The 23,532-nt window shown below is 33.8% G+C and overlaps 4 protein-coding genes across 9 annotated transcripts in view; 2 read left to right on the top strand and 2 right to left on the bottom strand.

The window, feature by feature from the left end:
* The first annotated feature begins 12 nt into the window (after window positions 1-12).
* On the top strand, window positions 13-5,292 carry LOC110991664 (cytochrome b5-like). Of its 6 annotated transcripts, none has more exons than XM_045628581.1 (9): window positions 13-147; window positions 247-377; window positions 920-1,008; window positions 1,464-1,532; window positions 2,640-2,663; window positions 3,192-3,236; window positions 3,305-3,373; window positions 3,456-3,542; window positions 4,227-4,336. In XM_045628581.1, exons 2-9 carry the CDS (start codon window positions 270-272, stop codon window positions 4,291-4,293), a joined length of 558 nt encoding a protein of 185 aa, XP_045484537.1. In that variant the 5' UTR covers window positions 13-147; window positions 247-269; the 3' UTR covers window positions 4,294-4,336. The 6 variants fall into 6 exon arrangements, with proteins under 6 accessions (XP_045484537.1, XP_022112815.2, XP_045484539.1 ...); XM_022257123.2 differs by having other exon boundaries at window positions 3,441-3,542; XM_045628583.1 differs by lacking the exon at window positions 4,227-4,336 and adding an exon at window positions 4,152-4,219 and having other exon boundaries at window positions 14-147.
* Window positions 5,293-5,531: 239 nt separating this feature from the next.
* LOC110991661 (alkaline phosphatase) lies at window positions 5,532-14,266 on the bottom strand. Its single transcript, XM_022257116.2, has 9 exons — window positions 14,161-14,266; window positions 11,161-11,363; window positions 10,374-10,566; window positions 9,728-9,882; window positions 8,985-9,195; window positions 8,373-8,497; window positions 7,442-7,640; window positions 6,835-7,065; window positions 5,532-6,412 (listed from the first exon to the last, which is right to left on the bottom strand). Exons 1-9 carry the CDS (start codon window positions 14,225-14,227, stop codon window positions 6,234-6,236), a joined length of 1,563 nt encoding a protein of 520 aa, XP_022112808.2. The 5' UTR covers window positions 14,228-14,266; the 3' UTR covers window positions 5,532-6,233.
* A 1,722-nt stretch (window positions 14,267-15,988) lies between these two features.
* LOC110991641 (alkaline phosphatase) lies at window positions 15,989-19,492 on the bottom strand. The gene is made up of 9 exons (XM_022257085.2): window positions 19,409-19,492; window positions 18,670-18,872; window positions 18,408-18,600; window positions 18,116-18,276; window positions 17,773-17,983; window positions 17,561-17,685; window positions 17,028-17,226; window positions 16,458-16,688; window positions 15,989-16,239 (listed from the first exon to the last, which is right to left on the bottom strand). Exons 1-9 carry the CDS (start codon window positions 19,476-19,478, stop codon window positions 16,145-16,147), a joined length of 1,488 nt encoding a protein of 495 aa, XP_022112777.2. The 5' UTR covers window positions 19,479-19,492; the 3' UTR covers window positions 15,989-16,144.
* Window positions 19,493-21,368: 1,876 nt separating this feature from the next.
* Window positions 21,369-23,532, top strand: part of LOC110991642 (collagenase) — a 2,897-nt gene continuing 733 nt past the window's right edge. Inside the window, exons 1-4 of the mRNA XM_045628594.1 lie at window positions 21,369-21,573; window positions 21,758-22,025; window positions 22,430-22,519; window positions 23,188-23,381. Of these exons, the coding sequence (XP_045484550.1) occupies window positions 21,373-21,573; window positions 21,758-22,025; window positions 22,430-22,519; window positions 23,188-23,381 (753 nt within the window). The 5' untranslated portion in view covers window positions 21,369-21,372. The remainder of the gene's footprint in view (window positions 21,574-21,757; window positions 22,026-22,429; window positions 22,520-23,187; window positions 23,382-23,532) is intronic.

The following is a 23,532-nucleotide window of genomic DNA, read 5'->3' as shown; positions in this document are numbered from 1 at the left end:
GAACAAACTTCAAAATCCCGGGTAATATTTACCCATTCAAGTCAAAATTTCCAATCATCTAATCAAAATCTTATTGACGTTGTGATACGCGAAAAGTTGTTTATTTTAAGATATTTAATTTTAAATAACTGATATTATTAAAGGACGGTAGGGAGAAATTTAAAGTTTTAATGTTTATGTACTTATACTCAAATTAATTGTGTAATATTTACATAGAATCATATATTGAAATATATTGTTTTTTAGGGTTCAAGTACTTTGTTCAAGAAATGGATAAAATCATTACATTAGAAGAAGTTAAGAAACACCGGCGGAAAAACAGCGTGTGGATAGTTATCCACAATGATGTTTATGATGTAACATCATACCTGGAAGAGGTTAAATTCTGCTACATTAATTTAATATCACAATAATTTTCCTTATATTATTAACACAACCTTGACATAGTTGTTGTTCAGAAGATCTAATACTTATCTCGTGTTTTGGATTATATTGTAAATACGTATATGTATTTAGAAAAAGAAAAACGAATTCAAGCGAGTTCTTTTTAAGCCACATTTGGCCACACCAATACTGCGTTGATCTTAACATCAAATCTCAGGTGGTAACTATTTGTTCCCAGTTGTATAAAATGTTGTAATATTAGTTATAAAAAATGTAATGTAATTTATTTATTTATTAACAGTTTGTATTATATAAAAGAAAAAAAAAAACATAATTTAATGAAAAGCAACTGGCGGTCTTATCGCTTTCGAGCGATTTCTTCCAGACAACCACTGTGAGTAAAGGAAAAAAAAACATGGATTAAATTACAATGTAATGTAAATGAATTAAAAAAAGCAATGCTTAATATTCATTATAAACAAATTTTTTAAAGTATTCCTATAATTTTAACATAATATTTATTTTATTTCTTAAGCACCCTGGTGGGGAAGATGCATTGTTAGAAGTAGCTGGTCAAGATGGTACACAAGCCTTTGAAGATGTTGGCCACAGCGATGATGCCAGGTTTGTTTTGTATTTCTCTGTTACAAAATATTGAAGATGAATTGGTTGCGAATACAATAACCATCTTGAAAATGTAGAATCGCAGTTACAGATTAAGTAAATTGACCCTCACCAAATATATTAAACTGATAGAATAAGTCTAGCACAAACAGGAACCACACTAACTGGCTAATATTTTACACTCTGCCTGTATTGGAATTATGTACATCTTGAATAAACAGCAGAAAAAAACAAGATCTCTATCTTGTTAAATGTTGTTGTAAACAATATTGACTGTATTTAATATAAAACTTGGCATGATTATAATTTTATTGGATAAAACTTTGCCAAATGCACAACCTGTTTCATTCTATTATTGCTAAGTGTGTTAGCCATAGTTAAATTTTTCACCTATGTAGCAATGTTTTCATATCAATATGGTAAAGTTTTGTTAACCTTAAATTATATTATTATAGGGAGATACTAAAAAAATTCAAGATAGGATCATTGCCAGTAGAACAGAAATCAACATTCCTTCACACTTGGTAAGTACTGTCTGCTTTACATTATGAAATAGTTTTGTTCTTTTTTTAATATGCGTTTTTTATCAAGGTTAAATCATTTAAAGTCTATGATTGAATAGACTTTAATGTTGATAGATGACAATGCTAATATTAAATTAAAGTCTTGTTTAAAACTTTAGTAGCTGATAAAAAGGCTTACTATAAAGTTAACGATTATCTAGTTGACAAAAGGACCTGGGACTACTTCCAATTGATTTGCTATTTTAAAAGAGTACCGAGAGTATATACGCTGGCTTTTTCTCTCGGCCTCTGTCTTTACCAATGAGTAGGGATGTCTACCGATTCAAATTTATTGACGTGGAATAAGTGATAGCTGTATCTTATATTCCAAAATAAACACATTTTATTTTTATATTTTTTATTTTATTTGAACACTGTAGAGAACCAATTAGCTAGATAAATTATATTATCCTAGATACATTAATACTTTACTTTGAAATCTCTCTATGCTTTTATGTAATTACAATACAAATATACTTACCATAGACTTTTGTCAAGATTGGCTAAACAGAACCTAAATCGTATTCTCTATAATATCACATTGATTTTGCAAGTACTATTCGAAGTTTATTAGTAGTAACCCCTCGGATCAATGGAATTTCTTCACACTTCAAGAATGATATTAGGGAATTAGGTGATTTGGCTATTTAAAAAACACAAAATAGATACAGAAAACACAGGCCATGACCCTATGAGCGCAGACTGTATAGCTCTGATTCCATTAAAGCGCCTTTAATTTTTTTTTAAGAGTGCCTGTACGAAGAAATGTCTAGAATCTAATAAACCTCTTTTAAATATTCTGACACATGTGACGTATATCAGACTTCAGAATTTAATTACAGCGACTAAATTTTTTGTAAAAATCCTAAAAAGAAAACTATTCATTCAATCAATAACAAATGTGTATTTTATTTCAAATAACAGTAGCTTAAATTGTAATAAATAAAATTAATAATTTCCGTGTTCATAGAATATTTTATGATATTGTATCATTGAATCACGTCTTACAAGATAAGTTTGGTTTTACCTTTATTTTTCTCGATAGTTTGATTTTATTTCTCATTTCAGTTGCAAAGTGAAGCGTAAACAAAGGTTATTATACGTTTCTATCTTGGATTAAATTTGTAAAAGTATTTTAAAGTTGTTAATAATATAGAATATATACAGTCAAAACCGTTTACTACGACATCGTTTAGAACAACATACCGGTTATAATGACCAAAATCAATCTGGCTGAATTCTATTGTATTAGGTACTTAATATTAAACGTCATCGGTTGTAACGACCAAATAATATGAGTAGTCCCTTTGATGTCGTTGTAACAGATTTTGACTGTATAAACCAGTGATATATTAACATAAATTAAATTCGGTTTTAGTCTTAAAACAGTGTTATTTTAATTAAAGAAAGTATTTTACTAAATCATTCTAATCAGATATCTAATGTTATAAATGTATACCGGTAAGGATTAGATGTGGTAAAGAAATAAATAGTTATATAGATTTTGTAAATAGATACGTATAACTGAAGTTAGTCTGTTAAATTTTTTATGTAATCGTAGTATTTCCATAATAAATAAATAGATATGTGATATTTTAAAAATATTTAATATCTTTTTAGCCGTTCCCAACACAGCTCAGAATGTTCTATGTGCTCAAGCGTCAGGTTATTATTTATTTTTTTCATATTTTTTGTAATTTTTTCTGCACTGTTTAAAAATCCTTATTATTCAGCTGTCCAAATGTACCTCATACGGATAAAGAGGAAAAAACATGGCGGACATTCGACGGATCTCCTTCAAGGTGTTTAAATTTATACTTCTGTGGTAAAAAAGTAATATATAGAATTAAAATATAATATCTGTCACAGTGATCGCCTTGACAGGAGATACGAAAAATCAAACGGGCCCACTCTTCCCACTAGTCCTTCCGTAGAAAGAAGAGTACAATCAATTGTCGTCCCACGCGAAAGGTTTTTTTTTATTTATATTTACAACGCAAAGTTTTGCCGTCTTTAGTTAGGGCTGATTTTTAGGGGCTTTAAAAAGCTTAAGATTATCGTATTCAGAAATATTGTTCTTGTCGTGTAACAATCTGAACTTACGGTTTGAAGTAATGAATAAATATTGCCAATAGACGCCCTACAGGGATAAGTTCTCATGTAAAAGTCCCAATAGATGATCATGTGCCAGTATATGATCACTCCATGTACTTGTATGTCTATATTCAGATTGTATAGGTGCTAGGTGTAATGATAATAAAATAAAATCTGCGTTTACTGCACAAGTCGTTATGCTACAGAATATAAAGTTCTCATATGTAACTGCTAAATGAATACACCAATACCGTGTATTTTTCTCGATCTCCGTGAAAAATTTACCCACATGCGGCTGAAGAAGTTTCACTTTAAAACTTACTCGATCTTTTGATGCGTGTTATCCCCGAAACGTCCATGTCTAATTTTTAATTACAAATACCAAAAATTCGGTAAAAAGGTTTTTACCGAAACGTCTATACAAGATAAATTAACTTAGTATAAGGTTTTTTGTAATATTATTGACATACTTTTTCTCTTTTTAAGACGTCCACGCGGCCCGCCATGTGGAAGGTTATAATTTTTTGATATCAGTAGCTAAATAGATTTTTTGTTTATTAGGCGTAGGATACGAAGGAAACCCACCCCATCACCACCTCCTAGGTTGGTTTTTTTCTTAACATCTTAACACGTAGTTTCATTCAGATGTTCTTAAAACGACGAACAGTCATTACGTAGCTAGAGTAATATTATAAATTTGTGAGAAATATAAACAGAAATAGTAGAAGTTAAAAATCGATATAATAATATCGAATTTTATGTTGATTTCATTTGTTTACTTCATTAGATAACATTAGATAGACTTAAAAATTATTACTAACGCAACACACAAAACAATAATAAATAGAAAAAAAGGAAGAAAACGACAATTTTATTTTTAAATAATAAGGTACAATTTAAGTGTGTAATGTGTGTGTGTGTGTGTGTGTTACTCTGTTCCTGGCTCAGCTTTATGTTGAGGATTCGCTAGTCATTCTGCCTGAGTCCACAACAGTTAGTTTGTTAGCCGGTTCAATATATCATAGATTAGAATATGAATTTTCTGTTTAATGCGATATATATTCCACCTATAGTTTTCCTTTAAAAAGTTTAAGATGTATGTATATAAACTATCTAATATTATTTGCCTATATGTGTCAGTAATATTTCAATACGTATCATAATTCCTTTTTTGGAAACTGAATTTAAACTTTAAAATGTTTAGACTGGGAAGTGATTAGTGTTTGAAAGATTATATTTTTAATCGTTATTTATTTTATTAATTGAAGTTTTTTCTTCCAGCTCCTCCCTGAAATGGGCCGTATTAGCGTTAGCTGGTGCAATCGTAATAGGCTTCGTCATTAAAAAGGCGCTGGCTAAGTAAAACTACGGGACCAATCCATAAGTTATCAAAGTGGCTGTTTTAGATATACAAATACACCTGTAGCTCTACTAGATTGACAAAAGAATTTGCTAACAGTTGCTTAAGAGTTTTATGAAATGGTAAAAAGCCCTGAACAAATTTCAATACATTTATTTTGCTGCGCTCGATGCGCTAAACTAACTTATAGCTGTTGTGCTACAGATAATGTATGTACTGACAGAACAGAATTCTTATACAAAACATATACAGTTTTATAAATAATGACGTTCGTTTTATTACCAGTTTTTTTTGTATAATTTCTACTTTGTACCTTATACAGAGATTCTGCGAATTACTTCACAGTACTTAATATATTTTTTTATTATGTTAATAAATTATTAAATGAAAAAATAAATGTATGTAGTTGAAAATTCTATTTTATTTAAACACACAGCCTTTATAACATACATTATTACATACAATATGATTTACAAAAATATATATAAGAAAATGTACCTACATTGATCAAATTTAATTACTCTTATACATAATAGTATATTTTACTAATAAAATTAATATTACATTTTTACAAAAAAAATCAATCCAGTTGCATATGTTACTATTCTGTCTCTAGTCATCACAAGGTAAACTTTTTGACAGAATGGAACGATAGATTAGATATACTGTATATAAGACGGCAATTAGTCTGAATTATTTTTATGAATAAAGGGATATTTAAACAGGTTTAGCTGAGACTAACTTGCCATCGCACTGAGTGCTTTAGTTAGAATCTTATGATGTAACTGATAGATTACATATAAACAAGCCTCTAAGTCAATCTCTTATGATACATACCGATCTTGCTAAAGTTACATGAAGTTTTCCAGTATTTGGGAGGTGGGAAGAAGTTTGCGCGTGTTAAATACATTATGTGTGTATAAGGACTACTCACAGGTATACTACATAAACGTATATTTAACTTAACATTGTTGATCATTTTTAACATAAAAATAAAATGATGGCATTTAGCTTGTTTGCCTTCATTGCATTGAGGAGGCAAATAATATTTCAAGCAAAGACTATGAATCATATTTAAATGATGAAAATAAATTGGGATACACCCAATTTATTTTCATCATTTAAACATCGGTCTAATTTTATGAATTTCAAGCAAGGAGTCTCTAAATGAAACTGTAAGCTGAAAACTGGCAGAACTTTAACAAAATCTATATAACAGCAATTAATACTAATACAAAAGACATTAAGGATAGAAGGTTTGTCTGTATTGAGATTGCGCCAGAGTCGATAGGTCGCTCAGCGTACTTGCCCATTCTTGCTGCGTACGATATAGCGTAGTATACGTAATGTTGTTCGTGTACGTTGTGGAATAAGTGGGAATATGGACCTGGAATAAAGAACAATCGTTATTTCGTTACATTTAGAATGGGATTGTAAACTACGTTTACCCATTCGTTCATATTTCCTTTTATTAAGAAACACGCGTTTGATAAAAAAAATCGAAAGTCCATCTAAAATAACTTAGCAAAAGGATTAATTTTACTGTGTATTACCAGAGAGAATATCGTTATTTATTTCGTGCTCTCTAGTGTCTACACTGAACTCAATTCATTCGGTCAGCGGGTCAAGGACGCGTGCGTTTATCGTAAATTGTTCCAAGTAGAACATAGACACTATTTTTAAAAAGAGTATCTTATCGTTGAACATTAAAAAAAGCATAATTGTTTCTTTGATCCGATAGGAATTGTCACTTTATATCTTATAAATGTGTAGAATTCGCGGAGGCAGAAAAGATTTAAAATTTCTCACCGCTAGCGTAAACTCCTACATCTCCTCCTCCGTGTTTGTTCTCTTCTAGGGTGATGGCAGCTATTTGCTCGTACATAAAGTCTGTGGTGTCATCTCGGCTAGGGTCTCGCCGCACTATCTGGTTTGTGCCGTTTACGACCTGGATCTCATATTGACGGGAGCCAGGTCCACCAGTGCCGTACGCTATCGTCGTGTAGTTAAGGCCGTCTGCCCTCGATGGACCGACGGTACCTGTGAAAAAGAAATTGAGATGTATTCAAGAAACGAATAAATAATAGTAAAAAATGCAATTTAGCACACAAAGCTTTGTTTGTGTCAGAGAAAGAATGCTTGAATTCAGAAACTTAAAAGGTTCCTCGGAGGAATTTAGAAAGTATAAAAGTATGAAATGTTTCTGATAACGCGTAAAAAATCCCATAGTTCCTTAGATTACTGTTTCCTAGAGTTTATTAGAGAGGTGCCAATTTCCTCACGATGTTTCCTTCACCGCAAGAGCAGGCGTTTATTGCGCACATAGAACGCATGACGTCATAGTTGGAAATTATTTTACCAAATAGGCTAAAACTTAAGTAATAAATTATGAGCCTAGCACAAGTGATAAACTTACCAAATATATTATCACCGCGGTTGGGATGCCCATTAATGGTCATAGAGTGCGCGTGGTCTGATGTCACCACTATTAGAGTATCACTGGGATCCGTCATGTTATAAGCAAGTTTTACAGCCTCCTCCAATGCTAAGGCTTCATCTATGGCTGTGCGAGCTCTGCCCCTATGGTGACCCATGTCTATATTTCCACCTTCAACCTAAAAATGATTTTAAATAACATCCAAAAACCATTTTTTCATATATCGTGTATTGGAATCATTTATTCATGTAGGTAACTTAATGTACACTTATGAACGTCAAATAAAGAAATATAGATAGAATGCTTCTAATGTATCATTTACTGCCAGTCCTCAAATCAAGGGCGTAGAACGGAAGAGAAGAACTGACAATAAACTCTCCGCCACTCTTTTTAATCGCCAAGTTTTTTCTTTTACACAACGTAATTAATTTGTATGCTTAAATTATCATTACTATACTTGCTTGTTGTTTAAAAGAACGCTTGCTTCAAGGAAAATGAATGGAATGGAAAAATGGAATCTAATATTATAAGATTAAGATTTAGAGCCGAGACTTTCTAGGATACCTACAATTTTGTTGTAAAATTAACATTACTTGTATGGTCCCTGGGTCATTGGGGTGATTTATATAATGGAGGATTTTATGTTTATTCTATAAATTCGCGTACAAATAAAAGGGAAATAATGAAATGTTAATTGCTATGTAACGAATGAATGCAATGCCTACGTCTACCTATTTCGTTGCTAGTTTGACAAGTTAGCTGTCAAGATCAACTTGAATGTTCTTTACAAATACAATTAGGTAAACTGATTTGAAACATACCTTTTTATAACCAGCTTCTCACAAAGCGGAAGCAGAGTCTCGTATGTTAGAAAAGTAATGAATTTTGTCAGTGAGTCAAAATAACATACCATAAGGAAGAATCCGTTCTTATTTCGTTGTAAAACTTTTATTGCGGCCTCCGTCATGTCTACGATTGAAGGCGACTCAGGTGTTCTCTGGAACTCATATGGCAAGTGGGCGTTGGAAAATATTCCTGTAATAAATAACGAGAATTTGTATCACTACTATATTTCCGTCGCAATAGTATATAAAATTACCAAAGACGATACAATCCAGTCGACATATTTACCATAGTATATCAATGCTAATATTATGAAGAGGAAAGATTTTTATGTTAGTATGTTTGTAACGAATTGGCTCAAAAAGTACTGGACCGATTTTATAAATTCATTCAACCATTTAAATGCTACATTATCTACAGAAAAATATAAAGAATCTTACTAAAACTGCAATAATGTAGTAGTTAGTTTTGACTAAACATTACAATTGTTAATTAATAATTTTAATTGCTGTAGATCTGAATTGTTTAGTTTCATAAAAATCATCATCTTACTTTCAGATAGATTAGCGTATTTTATTTTAAAGTATTATTACTCAATCATTCAGTGAAAGGAAACTTGGTCAGAAGATCCGCTCATACAATACCTGAAACCATGTAGGCTTTATAGAAATGTCCTTACCCAATAAATAATCTGTATCTTCGGGTATGCTCTTCAATTGATCCGTATTACCAACGAAGGAATACTTCAGCCCTCGACTCTCCTTGTTATTTTTGTAATCCTCGATGAGGTTTCGACCATCTTTTCTTGAGCAGGCCCAGTTACTAAGAGGGTCGTTATCTAACGCCGTCGCATTTGTTATCAGACTTTGACGTCCACCCCCAAGAATTACCTAAAGATGTGAATAGAAATTAGCAAATTCCTATGAATTAAACTTTTGTTTACGTTAAAGAGGCATTTTAATTAAGTAAGTAGTTTGCATCACCCAAATGAGTATGACAATTATAAAACAATCCACCAGTAGACGCATTAATACCCTATTAAAATAGCTTTTTTTATACACAATATTCTCCTATGATTTAATACGGTGTATCGTATACGGTGTATATGTCGCAGTAAAGTAGTTAAATCAAAGAGAGTTTATTGAATCGTAGCTAGACATTTAATTAAAGATCGATATTAAAGATAGATTTATAGTTGTATAATTGTATGGTGCAACTAATTTAGTTATGCAGCACTTCTTGCACTGTACCTTTAGTTATTATTTTCTCTTACTATGGTTGCCGTCCATTGCATCCTTAACTATTTATGTTATCTGATTGTATATGTACTATTAATGCAACAAAGTGTTAATAATTATTTCAAATACGCATATCTAAGTTTAATTAAAATTGTCTTTCAGTATCCTTGCCCCAAGTACTTACATTCAGGTCTCGTCCAGGCCAATCCTCGATCATCTGACGGGCAATATCTTTGCAGTTGGCAGGTGTCAAGGCGTCGCACTCCCAGTTCCTATCAGAACTGAATGCGTACACTGGGGCGGGTGTCGCGTGGGTTACTCTCATCGTTGTAACAAAACCTAAAGTTATGTATGTGTGAAACATTGAATTTGCAAATATATATGTATATATACGACCGAGCAATGGCGCTGGTATCAGCTGCCGATGTCATAAGATCGAATTAGTTCAAACGCCTCGGTTATTTGATTTGTCAATGTTGTTAGTTTTACAAATTGCTGTTAATTTGTCTGTACTCTTTGATAGTCTTTAGTAATAGTCACTTTAGTCATTATTATTAACGATAATGGCAGCTGATACCAGCGTCTTGTTCCGACATATATAATGCCGTTTTCTGTGAACTAAATCCCGATTGAGCAGAAACGTTTTGGCATCTGCTTGGTGATATTTTTGCCTTTTGCCTAAGCTAATCTTTAACCTCCATTTTTGATTGATTATCATTTCAGGACGCTCTAGCACTGAGCATATATCCTTCAACAATTGCTCCGTCAGTGTCACAGCCAAGCAATTGTTTTTTTCTATGAAAACATATGAAAAAATATTTTCAAATTACCTGCCCCCTTTCCTGCCCTCAAAGCATGTGCCGCTAATGACTTCACCTTAGCTTCAGGGCGTAAGGATGCTTCACAATCCCCATTCGGTACACTAGCGTCTACTCCTAAAGTCTTGTCATTAGTCTTGACACCACCCAGCAAAGCTGTGGCTGTTGATGCAGAATCCGGAACCATTTTGTCCGCTGAGTATGTCTGAAATGAGAAATGTAGATAACATTACTTTTTTCAATAAACTTTATCAGTCACATGTTAAGTGTAAACCGTGCTTAAAAGACTATTAAACGGTGAGGCGCGATAGTATTTCACTCCGAGCAAAGCGCATACCTGGCCCCACATAGAGCACTGTTGCCGCCTCATGCACCTCGCCAATACCATCTCCTTTAGCCGCATGCAGCACATAGCGGCTCGAATCATCGATGACCTTTTTATTTCTGATCGGCTTGAATCTTTGGCGCTGCGTAAAAATGTACGCTCTGCATGTTCTATAGCATATATCATTGCGAGTGTTAAGAAGAACTCTTCAGATTCATGTCTGACTGACGACAAAGCGCTTCCTAAGACACTTCTTACCGCGCAACTTTATGGAACCAGCTGCTATTCCAGGTATTGCAGAATTCTTACGACTATTTCAAGGGACGGAGCCTTCAAGAGAAAGCGCAACTTAAAGGCCGGGGTCGCACTAGCACACCCCCTGGGGTTGCGCGTGTTCATGGGCGGGCGGTAAATACTTAACTTTAAATCCGATCGCTTGTCCTATTAAAAAGTCTTAGCTACAATTTACCTTACCTTTAACAAACCCATATGAGGGAACTTTTCGAAGGACAATCTATGTCCCTCTCCTCCCTTGTGTATACGCGCAGCAGTCACGGTTTGAGCTCCCATACCATCACCGATGAAGAGAATCACATTCTTGGCAATACCTAAGTTGTTTTTTATACCCAGAGCTTCTTCTATCTCGTTTGTGCCTAACTCTTCCCAGTACTGACGATCTGAAATTAAGGTTTCAGTTGTTTTTTACAGAATTAATCTATTAACAGTCTTGATAGGATTGGTGACTTGAGTGTAGGACAGGACATATGCATTTATGCGGTTATATATTTGGTTGACATACGTTGGATTTTTGACCGATTCACAAAACGCGTTGTAAATTGAAATTTATTTTAATTGGCACTGAACTTTTTGATTACTTATATAGCTAAAAACCTTAAGAGCTTATCATAGACGTATTTTTTAAATAATGATACAGTGTATGCTTAGTGGCCCCTGGATTCCTGTATGATTAAGTATATCCTCAAAGTTGTTTATGGTCCAAGGTGTCAAAAGCGAGTGAAAAGTCGTGTAGTAGGTACTAAAGTGGAACAAAAAGAACGTAATTTACGTATATTTATGTTTATTTTGCTAGCTGTTATACAAGAGTATAACAGCTAGCAAAATAAACGATAAACGTATTTCTGGTCTAATTTTGTAGTAATAATTTAAAAAAATGGAAGGTGACAGTACTACGCTTCACCATTAAGTATTTTTTCCGCGAAAACGTTAAGGTTTAAATTATTAAAAAGTTAGTAAATTTAATTATTAGTATATAACAATTTTAATTTATAATATTTATCATAGTATCAGTATCACACTGAACCCACTAGGAAAAAGAGCAGTATTAGTGCCTAGTGTGTTCAGCATGCCCCTCTCATCCTTAAGATCATAGATTCGATTACCGGCTGTGCAACAATGGACTTTCTATCCATATGCGTATTTACCATTCGCTCGAACGGTGAAAGAAAACATCCTGAGGAAACCGGCTGCCGTAGACTTAAAAAGTTGACGACGTGTGTCAGGCACATGAGGTTGATTATAGAATTGTCTATTACATTGACAAATGAATATGAAACACATACAGAAATCTTAGGCCCAGACCTTAAAAGGTAGCGTCACAATTGTTTTAATATAAGTATTAAAATACTTCTGACAGTTTTTACGCTGAAATGACTTTTGTATATCATTGACGAATTGTTCCATAACAGGATTCTTATCAGACGCCAAAACATATAATGGTCTTTATCATAATTACATGTATTATAGGTTTATCTCTTGAAACACTCGTTCAAAAAGGATTATAAGTATATTTGTGAATTGTCAAATATGATTTATTGCTAGACTAATCAGATATTGTAGTGCCAATACACATACTGAACTCAAATTTATGAGGATAGAAATCCTTTAACGCCCACACGCCGTTGAATCTTTGAGGCCTGCCGGTTTCCTCACGATGTTTTCCTTTACCATACGTGTTGCGCACATAGACAATCCAATGGTGAATAGCTGGTGAGCGAATCTACGACTTCGGGGATGAGTCGCTTAACCCTCTAGGCCACCACAGCTCACATCAGTATAAAGTTAAAAGTAAATTATAAAATTATGTTGTGTCTGTTAAGTTCCCTCTTAAATATATTAAGTATTTTGGGATGTAGTAAGTCGACTACAAGCGTCGAGTGGGACGCAAACAGACATACTTAATACATTTTTATATTTGATGTATGCTCCTGTTTTGATACAGCGATAAACATTTTAAAACAGATTTTCATTCCCCACATATATGTATAACTAAACCTGTAGAAATGAAATGTATTTTAGGAGATTTGTAAATTTAATAAAATTAATTCCTTTTTATTATTTAAAAAAATGATTAAATTTTGTAGCGACTAAAGACAATAGAGCAAAACCGGAAGTTTAGAGTACTTCGTTCATCATATTTACAAAAGTTACTACATAAATGGACATACAGACATTGTATGTGTATAAGAATATGCGAACATTAGATTGTACCACCAAAACATTATTGTACTTAATTATTGTACAAATATTATTATTATTATTAAACAGGTAAAATTTACGTTTTACATGCTTTTAAAATACAGGAATCATAGTTAGCCCTCGTTCTCGTTCTGAATATTAGCCAAGGCGCGACTGAGCCGAGAAAAATCCACGGCTCAGTTAAACGTATGTTGTATATTTACATGTCATCAGAGGTATACAATAATTATTTTGTCTTATAGCCACAAAGGGCGGATCAGCACTGTTACTCTGTAACTTCCCGTAGTAACACCGAACCCGACAAGTTGTATGTAGTTGATGTCGCAGCCTTGGGATCGCGCGTCACAACTCATTATTAAGATCGGATGGAAGCTACAGAGGTTTCAGGAACATTAAAAATCCTAAATAGAATATATGTTCCAGAAATATGGATCAATTAATTAAATGTAAATATATGTTCCAGGCGTACCAATTTTATGCTGAATCATTTACACGAATCTTAAATTAATCGAACATTTTTATGTATACGAATATCTATTATAACATGTTCCGTAGATGGCTTGTTGAACTTACATTTGTAATTCTGTGGATCTGTATTCATAGACTACAATGAAATGATATAGCTCAATGACTCTATTAATTTAGTGAAATTAAACATTATACATTATTGGTATGACGGCTTATTAGACAAATAAAGTTTAAAACATACTTAACAATAAAGATCGCTATTTGAGATTCACTATCTTTTTAAATAAACAATTATCAAAATAATTGCTTTTCTAAATTAATATCATTGGTTATCAACACTTGAAACAAATAAGACAAATAGGAAATTAAATTGCGGTTTATAATAAAAACTGCTGTATAAAGTTACATCATAACACAAAGTACAGAAGTATTAAACAACAGCGAGATTCCTTTTTTAGTAAAATAATAATTTATAAAGTTTCCATAGATTTTGTATAACAAAAAACAAACCTTTTCGTAAAACACATTGTCCCGATATTATAAACACTAATAGCACAACCACTCCACGCGCGAACATTTTGACAACTGAATGAATGAGTACGGTGGTCGGTGAACTAGGAACTTGCAACTTGCATGCAACTTGTCAAACGTTATTAGACAACTGACAGGCGTTTATCGGATTATCTGTAATACGAGCGTTATCGTTATTTTAATTATAACATTTTGATTTATTCCTTGAAACCAAACAAGGTTTATAAAGAATAGATAAATATGATTGATGAGAATACGATTATGGGATCACATCTATATATGTTTATATTTAAATTACGTAAATCTTTATAAATCAAAATCCAAATCAATCAAAACTATTATTACGAGTCAATGTATAAATTGATATAGATTTTTATGTCTTAATCGTTGTTAAACTTTTGTATGAATTTATTTGACGATTCGAAAATTTAAAAAAAAGGTGTGTGTACTTATGTACACGAATTAGAAGTAATACTTCTTTGGCGTATGGAAAAAATAACTAAAATGCAATAGTGATTAACGATATAATATTAAAATGAATCAAAAGGATTTTATTAAAATAAATATATTATTAGTAAATACTATCACCGTCGTATACGAAATTGATTTAAAAACACCAAAATAATATTTATTTATTCATACTGTTTCGTGAACAAGTGTTTCGTATTCCAAATATAAAAATACAAGAATATACAACTTGAACATAGCTATCGATTTCCATGCCACCAAGACCTAACTTTACGATGTTGAATTTAGGTGTTGGCGTGCGCGCGCATCGTAAAAATTCACTCTCATCATTTTTCTCCTTCGCGCCAAAAGAAGTATAACTTCAAAATTCAGTCATATTGTTTTTGGTATGTTAATTGGTTTCTAAGTTCGTGAAAAGATTTAAGAGTAATTTGCAATTCTAAATATATTATACAAAAAAGGTACATAATATTTTATTAATATTTTATCGACATGGTTTTATAACTCACCTTTAGATGAAGTTGTAATATGATATGAACTGTCGAAAGTTTTCATACAAATTTTCAACTTTCTACATACGCTACTGTTAAAGCATCTTCTTTTAAACCCCAGGGTGGTCTCGATTAGTCATTACTAATAAGTGTTACATTAATTTTATTAAAGATTTATAAAGGCGCTTTTATTTTGCCGCAGTGTAAAAACTTAAAATATATTATGTTGTCTAATGTTTACTTAAATTAAATTAATTTTTTAATACTTATACTAAAACATGCAATTCGTTTCCAGATTTGAAAATTTCAGTGTTGCAACGAAAAAATGAAATTATTCGATACGGAAATGGATTATTTCCGGATCGAATAATTTGCGAATCACTGATTTTAATCATACGCCATATCATAGGGTCATTTAGATATATATTAAATCAACAATGTTTTTATGGTATTTAATTGGATAAGAATTAATGTTGTATTGGTTAAAATCATATTATTAATAATTATCGAAAAAAGTAATTGACAAAAAAATTTTATTGTGGGATATCCACACCGCCATCATGGACCATCGTGGACTTAGTACATTATTTTGATAAATCTCGTAGGGTTCAGCCTGGGTTGGCAATGTAAGCGAAAAAAATGTAATTATTTACGACATCACTTTAGAAATCTATAAAATAACAGCATTTTTCCACTATTTAATGGACGTATTGCTTTGGTCTACGCATTAAAAATAACTTCTTTACATATACATGCAATGCGTGTCAGCAAGTACACATGTATATAAACATATTGTTATGACTATATCAAAAATCATATTGTTGTGTAAAGGAATAAAAGTGCATATAGACTATACAGTGCTTTATTACAATCTTTATTGGTACTAAATGTAAGTTTATTACTTTAATGGGCCATTCAGGGATAATGAGGATCAGATTGTGTTCCGTTTTAAGAAGATAATGTCCCTATTTCTCCCCAATGAAATATGGACACTTCTCTTGTTATTATGTCGCGTATTCACCAAGCTGCGCGGCGTAGGAGATAGCATAGAAGAGGTAATGTTGTTCGTGCACGTTGTGGAAAAGGTGAGCGTATGGTCCTGGAAAAGATATTAGGATAATGCTTTAGTAAAGTATTTAAATAATAATTCTCATTGGAACTTTAGTATGATATGAAGCCGTTCTAGCCGGCTGATATTAATCAGAGTCGAGTCTTGCTAGAACTGTGACTAGCCCGTCTTAGCCAGAATCTAAAGTGCTATCCCTATATCTTAATTCTATCGTAGTTTGAAGCACAATAATTGAGAAGTAACTTTACCTTTAGCGTAGACGGTGACGTCACCACCACCATGGTAGTTCTCCTCAAGGGTAATACCAGCAACCTGCTCGTAGAAGAAACTTGTTGTGTTTTCCTTGGTAGGGTCACGTCTCACAACAGTTTGTTCATTATCCTCGGTCTTGATTTCAAATTGCTTTGAGCCAGGGCCTCCAGTGGCGTATGACAAGACGGTGTAGTTAAGATGGTCAAATCTTGATGGGCCCACGGTACCTGAAAATGTGATGACATATATTTTCATAAATTCTTTGATTAAGTTAAAAAATCTCATTGATTGCTTTGTTATTGAACTGTATCCGAAGTCACGAAGGCCATTGAAGCTTGTTATACATTCTGTTACGAAAGACTTAAGAGAATTACATTATTACGTTTAAATTTAGTGTCGTTATATAGACTTTATACCGTATTTTTAATAGGAGCGACAAAGGTGTTTTAGAGTGGCAAGAGCGAATTAATGGGTGGGTCGACCAGCCAAAGATAGTCGAAGTGATTAGACAATATATCTTTTCATAATTATCTCACCCCTGTCTGAACATAAATTTTGACTCATACCAAAAAGGTCGGATCCTCTTGCCGGGTGCCCGTTAATACTGAGAGAGTGCATCATGTTAGCTGACACAATGATCAAAGTGTCTCTTTCATCAGTCATGTTGATGGCCATTTTTACAGCTTCATCGAAGTAGACAGCTTCGTCGATGGCAGTGCGGGCCCTACCACGATGGTGACCCATGTCGATGTTACCACCTTCAACCTGGAAGTATTTTCTTTTTAGAAAAAGCAAAAATTCCCTCCTTATAATGTCATCCATTTCTTTGTCATCTAAAGGATTTTGTAGAAATCCTCATTATTATTCTTGAAATAAATATTTTAATAAAAATTAAACATTTATCGATAACTGCATCTTTAAAATAATAAAAAATAGCGTTTAAGCATTTTTGTCTAGCTTGGTGGATCATGGTGTAGTTCACTAAGCTTCTTCAGAACTTAACCCGATCCATTTCTTGGTAATTTAGCTTCATACAACCCAATAATTTTCTAAATACTTATCTATAAGTATGTACTTAATTTGAATTAACAATATTTACCAAAAGGAAGTATCCCTTTTTGTTTCTTTGTAAGACCTTAAGAGCAGCTTCAGTCATATCAACAAGTGATGGAGTATTCTCTGGCCTTTGGAACTCATATGGGAGATTTTCGTTTCTAAAGACACCTGACACAAACATCATTATTACAGATTATTTCAAATATAATATAAATATTGCATAGGGCGTGCTATTTGTAAAGAAGTAAAATTTACCAAATAAGTAGTCTGTATCTTCCGCGGCCTTCTGCAATTCATCTTTGTTTGAGACAATGCTGTGTAGCAATCCACGTCTAGTTTTGTCGAGTCTGTAACTATCGAAAAGGTCTCTGCCATCAACTCTGGAACAGCCCCATCTGCTGAGAGGGTCTTCTTCTGTTCCTTGAGCACCTGTTATGATACCTTGACGACCACCACCAAGGATAACCTGTAACCAAGAAGTTTGTTATAACGATGTAAGCTTATTGTCAATATCATCAATGGATAGTACTCGTATAAGTTAATCCATTGGGTTTTTTTTTTGGAATTTGAATTTTAAAATAAGAAACTTTGTACTTACATTCAAGTCTCTGCCGGGCCAATCTTCAATCATCTGCCTAGCGATGTCTTTGCATGGAGAGCCTTGGGGAACGCTAGCATCGCACTCCCAGTTGGCATTTGGAGTGTGGGCGTAAAGTGGAGACAGTGTTGAGTGAGTCACTCTCATGTTGGTGACGAAACCTAAAATATTATATACTAAAGGGTCTGGAAAAAGATTAACTATACTTTTCTGGTATTGGAAAAGATTTTATAGGTAACTTGGTTACATGGTTATAAGTGGTGCTAATAAGATACTATATTATAAGTATCACCTGCACTCCTTCCGTCTCTTAGAGCGAGGGCTGCGAGAGATTCCACTCTGTTGTTAGGGTTCAGAGAAGCTTCACAGTCATTGTGGACAACGTTCGCATCAACTCCAATAGTTCTGCTATTGACCTTGTAACCACTGACCATGGCAGTACCAGTGGACGCCGCGTCTGGTACCATTAAGTCTGCCGAATATACCTATAAATCGATTCCAATATTATATGTCCACTTTTGAAAGTTTATTTTGTTGTAGTAAAATATACTTACCTTCATCAGACCCATATGAGGAAACTCTTCAAAAGAGAGCCTATGACCTTCTCCTCCCTTTTGGATTCTAGATGCTGTTATTGTATTTGGTCCTAGACCGTCTCCGACGAACATGATCACGTTCTTGGCTACATCCAGGTTCCATTGCAGGCTAAGAGCCTCCTTGAGCTCATTTTCACCAAGGGTTTTCCAATATGCACGATCTGGGAAATAAAAATCTCGCGGTCGAATATAAAGATTTACATACTGTTTCGGATTGAGTAAATTTCTTCTTTTAATCTTTGGTAAATTCAATTTAGAAACAAGTTTAAGTTTCCAGGCATTGAGTATCTCTTTATTTTAATTAAAAAAAAATTCTTATTTGAGTGGTAGTTCTTTAAAGCTTAAGACCACTCAACATAACACAAATTCCCTAAAGAACTTTCTCCCTAACCGAGTAGTGGCCTACTGAAATAGGCTTCCGGACAGTGTAATCAGTGCAACATCTTTGACCTCTTTTGAAAACAAACTGGCTAGTTTTTCCAAATCTCAACTTACACGCTCATCAGCTTATTAATGTATGTATGTATTATATACATAACAATAATAAAAGTTTTCTATTTTTGGGGGGCCTACAATATCATTTTGAAGTATTTTTTGAAGCATCATTTTATCCTTAAAATTATTATTATATTGAGATGTTAGTAAAATATACAAAAACAATTGTGTATGGGATTTCTCTTTCCGGATTATTGGTTACCTTTGCGTAGATTATTGGAATGTGCCACGGTTGCACAGAGCAACGAAAACACTATCACTTTTACCACCATTTTGACCAATGGACTCGGAGTCAACTGTGAAAATTGTATAATTCCACATCTTTATATAGTATCAATACGTCAAAAAGTCATCAATTTGATTCGCAATTATCAATTATTACAAATTGACAAAGATTACTACATATACAAAAATATTTTTTGTTTATTTTATATGTGTTGGTGTAGTGGCTTCATGTGCGACTCTCATCCCTGAGATCTTAGGTTCGATCCCCAGCAGTGCACCAATAGACTTTCTTTCTAATCCTTCGAACATTCTCTCGGACCTCGAACGGTGAACATCGTGAGGAAACCGGCTCGCCTTAGACCCAAAAAGTTGACAGCGTTTGTCAGACACAGAAGGCTGATCACCTACTTGCCAATTATATTGATTGATCATGAAAAAAAATCAAGAAATATGAGGTCTAAAAAGGTTTGTAGTTTTGTAGCATTAGTTTTATTTTTTGAAGTATTTTGCCAATAATTGACCAAGTAAAATAGTTTATTCTAACCGTAATCTACCCGCGTCGGGAATAGGATCCAGTATACATAAAAACTTAAGAAATCAAAACCTACTGTATGTTTCAAATTATATGTAAGTAGATTGCAATGATAACAATTACGGGTGGATTATAGCGATACTACTTGAAACATGTTCCAAATGGAAATTGGTAATCTCTTCCTCCTTATCTTGTCAAGATTTTGCATCTCTGTTCCCAGAGGATCGACACACTGCAAGACATTCAGATATTTTGTATTTGTATGTATTTCTTTATTGATGTTCATTAGTGTACATGTGTTATTCAAAGGAATAAATGATTTTGACTCCGGCCTTAAAAGCTGAAACTCCTAACAGCCGATTACGTTGTTACGAAGAATCTAATACTTATTAACGAATGTGTAAAGATAAAATAAAACTAAATTTTTTTTTGTTTTACATGAAAATTATAATAAGAATTCGTAGGTTACATAAAATTATCATCATCTACATTAACAAAATCTGATAGTTTAGATAGATTTTAGTTTGTAATAAACACTTTTGTGGTACACGAAATCAAAATAAAAATTAACATAACCCGGGTAAAACTCATCAGTGACTATTAAATAATGTGACTAGCGGCCAAGTAAAAATATTTTGGATCACCTTGATCAATCTTTTTCGTGGTTAAGAATAACTTTATTTTCTTTATAATAACCTGCCGTTAAAGATGATTAATAATTATTATGGTAGAGCGAAAGAGAGTTAACGCATAACCACCTGTGCGACGCTTTTAAGCCATTGCGCATGTGTCGAATGTTAGTGTTCTCAAACTCAATAGGTGCGGTGTTTTTATTCTAACACTAGCTGACCCGGCAAACGTCGTTATGTCAAGTATATCATTTATAATAAAAAAATGGGGTTGATCTTAGAGGGGTGAAAATTAGGGGTTGTATGTATTTTTTAATGCTGTATCATAAAAAAAATATTTTTAATTGAAAAAAAAATATTTAGGGGTGGATTACCCTTAACATTTAGGGGGATAAAAAATAGATGTTGTCCGATTCTCAGACCTACCCAATATGGACACAAAATTTCATGAGAATCGGGAAAGTCGTTTCGGAGGAGTTTAACCACAAATACCGCGACACGAGAATTTTATATATAAGATAAACACCATGTTGTTTTTGTTTTATTTTATTTAATAATTTTTATATGCACACAGCGTTGTTTTTATGCTTATGAAGCGTCGGATATGGCAATATCTTTTTATCAAATTTAATCTATTGTGTTCCAAATCATTAAAAAAAATTTATAAGGAGCTCACATAAAAATTATTATTAACTAATTAGCTTTGATAGAAAACCTTTATGATAAAGAAACATCTATATATAAAAGTTCGCGGTCGATTCAAACGTAGTCACAATCAACATGAATTCATTAGTGGTTCTAACGGGTCTATTGACTTTGGTATCGTCCGAGCCAATTCTGAAAACTTCGGCTCATAATTATCATGCAAATATTGGTATGCCTAAGGCTGAGAAGTTGGCACAAATAGAATCAGCGACTGACTTCGACGGAGCTCGGATTGTTGGTGGTGAGGACTCTGTTTTGGGTAGAACTCCACACTTGGTGAGTGAATTTCATCCAGGTTATGCCACGTCAGTGCTGCTATGATTTAGTTGGGCAGAATTCCCCAGAATCCCTGTAACCTAAACCAATGATAGTTACGAGACGTTAATCTTCTCCAGGAGCCAGCTGCACCATAGTGTGGTTAGATGCAATTATCTGGGAGCTTCATTAAAATGAATTTCAGGGTGGTATCATCATTTCTCTAACAAATGGCAAAAGTTCGGTCTGCGGTTCCTCTCTGCTTTCTAACACCAAGGTTGTGACCTCTGCCCACTGCTGGTGGGATGGAACATACCAAGCAAGGCGCTTCACCGTGGTGTTTGGCTCCTTGAGACTGTTCTCTGGTGGAATTCGTGTGAATACTGACGATGTGGTCGTCCATCCTCTATGGAATCCTAGCAATTTAGACAGTGATGTGGCTGTTGCTACTATAATGCATGTTAATTACAATGGTTAGTCAAATTAAGGAACATTCTTTATCTATGCTTTACTTGGGGCAATGCATTGCGCAAACCCTGCCGCGATAGCCACCAGTGAGGGTTACGTGGCACATACACACAAAGACTTCAAAGCATCACCAACAATTGCCCTAGGCGGGTATGATACGATGCGCATTACGAAGGTCGCGTCCGCCTTCCGCGCCCATTGTTTGTTTTACAACTTGACACAGAAAGTATCCTCCACCGACCGGGCTGTTCGCTTTTGTAGTAAAAGCTAGGGGACATGAGGTCCAATACTTGCAGGAATTAAGTTGTATATAAAGCTATCTTGTACGTCTAAAGATCGATGTTTCTCAGGCGTTATAGTTGAAAATTTAAGCATTCACTAATAATTAACGTTGAGTCAAACATTTTAGACTACGTCAAGCCAATCGCCTTGTATTCTGGAGATGCCCTGCATGTTGGTATCTGGGCGTCGACAGCCGGTTACGGCACAACATCTGACTGTAAGTATATTGGTGCATACAAAAATCAATAAAGATTTTTTTATTTAATATGAGGCAAACGGGCAGGAGGCACATTTGATGTTAAGCGATTTTGCCCGTGGACACTTACATTGCCAGAAGGTACGCAAGTGCGTTGCCGGCCTTTAATAAAAAATAAACAAAAGACTATGGCCAACACGGGAGAAAATTGGTCTGTGGTTCTGTAGCTGTTTGATTCATTTGATGCTTCTCTCATCTAGTTGAGTTCCAGCAAATAATTCAACTGCCTCAGGTTAAATGGTTAAAAAGATCTTAAAAAATAAATTAAAATTATTGGCGCTACAACGTTTTTACGTCTGGGCCTCAAATTTGGAGAACGATTTCATGATCATTTAAATCAATAATGTTAATCTAATAAGCAAGTAGCTGATCAGCTGTGACCCGTTCTGATCTGACCCTGTACGGTAACTCGCTATGTTTTCCATCAAGCGATTTTTAAATACGCACATAGAAAGTCCATTGGTGCACATTCGGGGATCGAACCTACGACCTCAGGGATGAGAGTCACACGCTGAAGCTACTAGACACTGCTAAAAAAGGTTCCTACAAGAGATTCAAGGTGATTTTCTTCACAGTTAAGAAATATAACAAGATTATGATTCACTGCAAAATCCTTCTGTATTTTACAGCCCAAACGAGTATTTCACAAGCCACAACCCAAAAACACGTGAGCTTGAGAGTGATCTCAAATGCTGAGTGCAGACGTACATTCAGGTTCATAGCTGACACCGTAATATGTGTCACCACTCACAACGCAGCCAGCACATGCGCTGGTGATTCTGGTGGCCCTCTAGATATTGGCGAAGGAGACGAGAGAACTCTGGTAAGTTACAAGAGAAGAACCTATTAAATTTCAACAAGTTAACGTCGAAGAGAATCAGAGTTTAGTTTAAGTTCACAAATAGGCCAAAACAATTGAGATCTTTACAAGCACTCCATTGATCGATTCATGCTCAAATTGATATACTGATTTT

This window comes from Pieris rapae, chromosome 6 (genome assembly GCF_905147795.1).
Source record: "Pieris rapae chromosome 6, ilPieRapa1.1, whole genome shotgun sequence".
NCBI classification, from domain to species: domain Eukaryota; kingdom Metazoa; phylum Arthropoda; class Insecta; order Lepidoptera; family Pieridae; genus Pieris; species Pieris rapae.
This window is presented reverse-complemented; position numbering and strand designations above follow the sequence as displayed.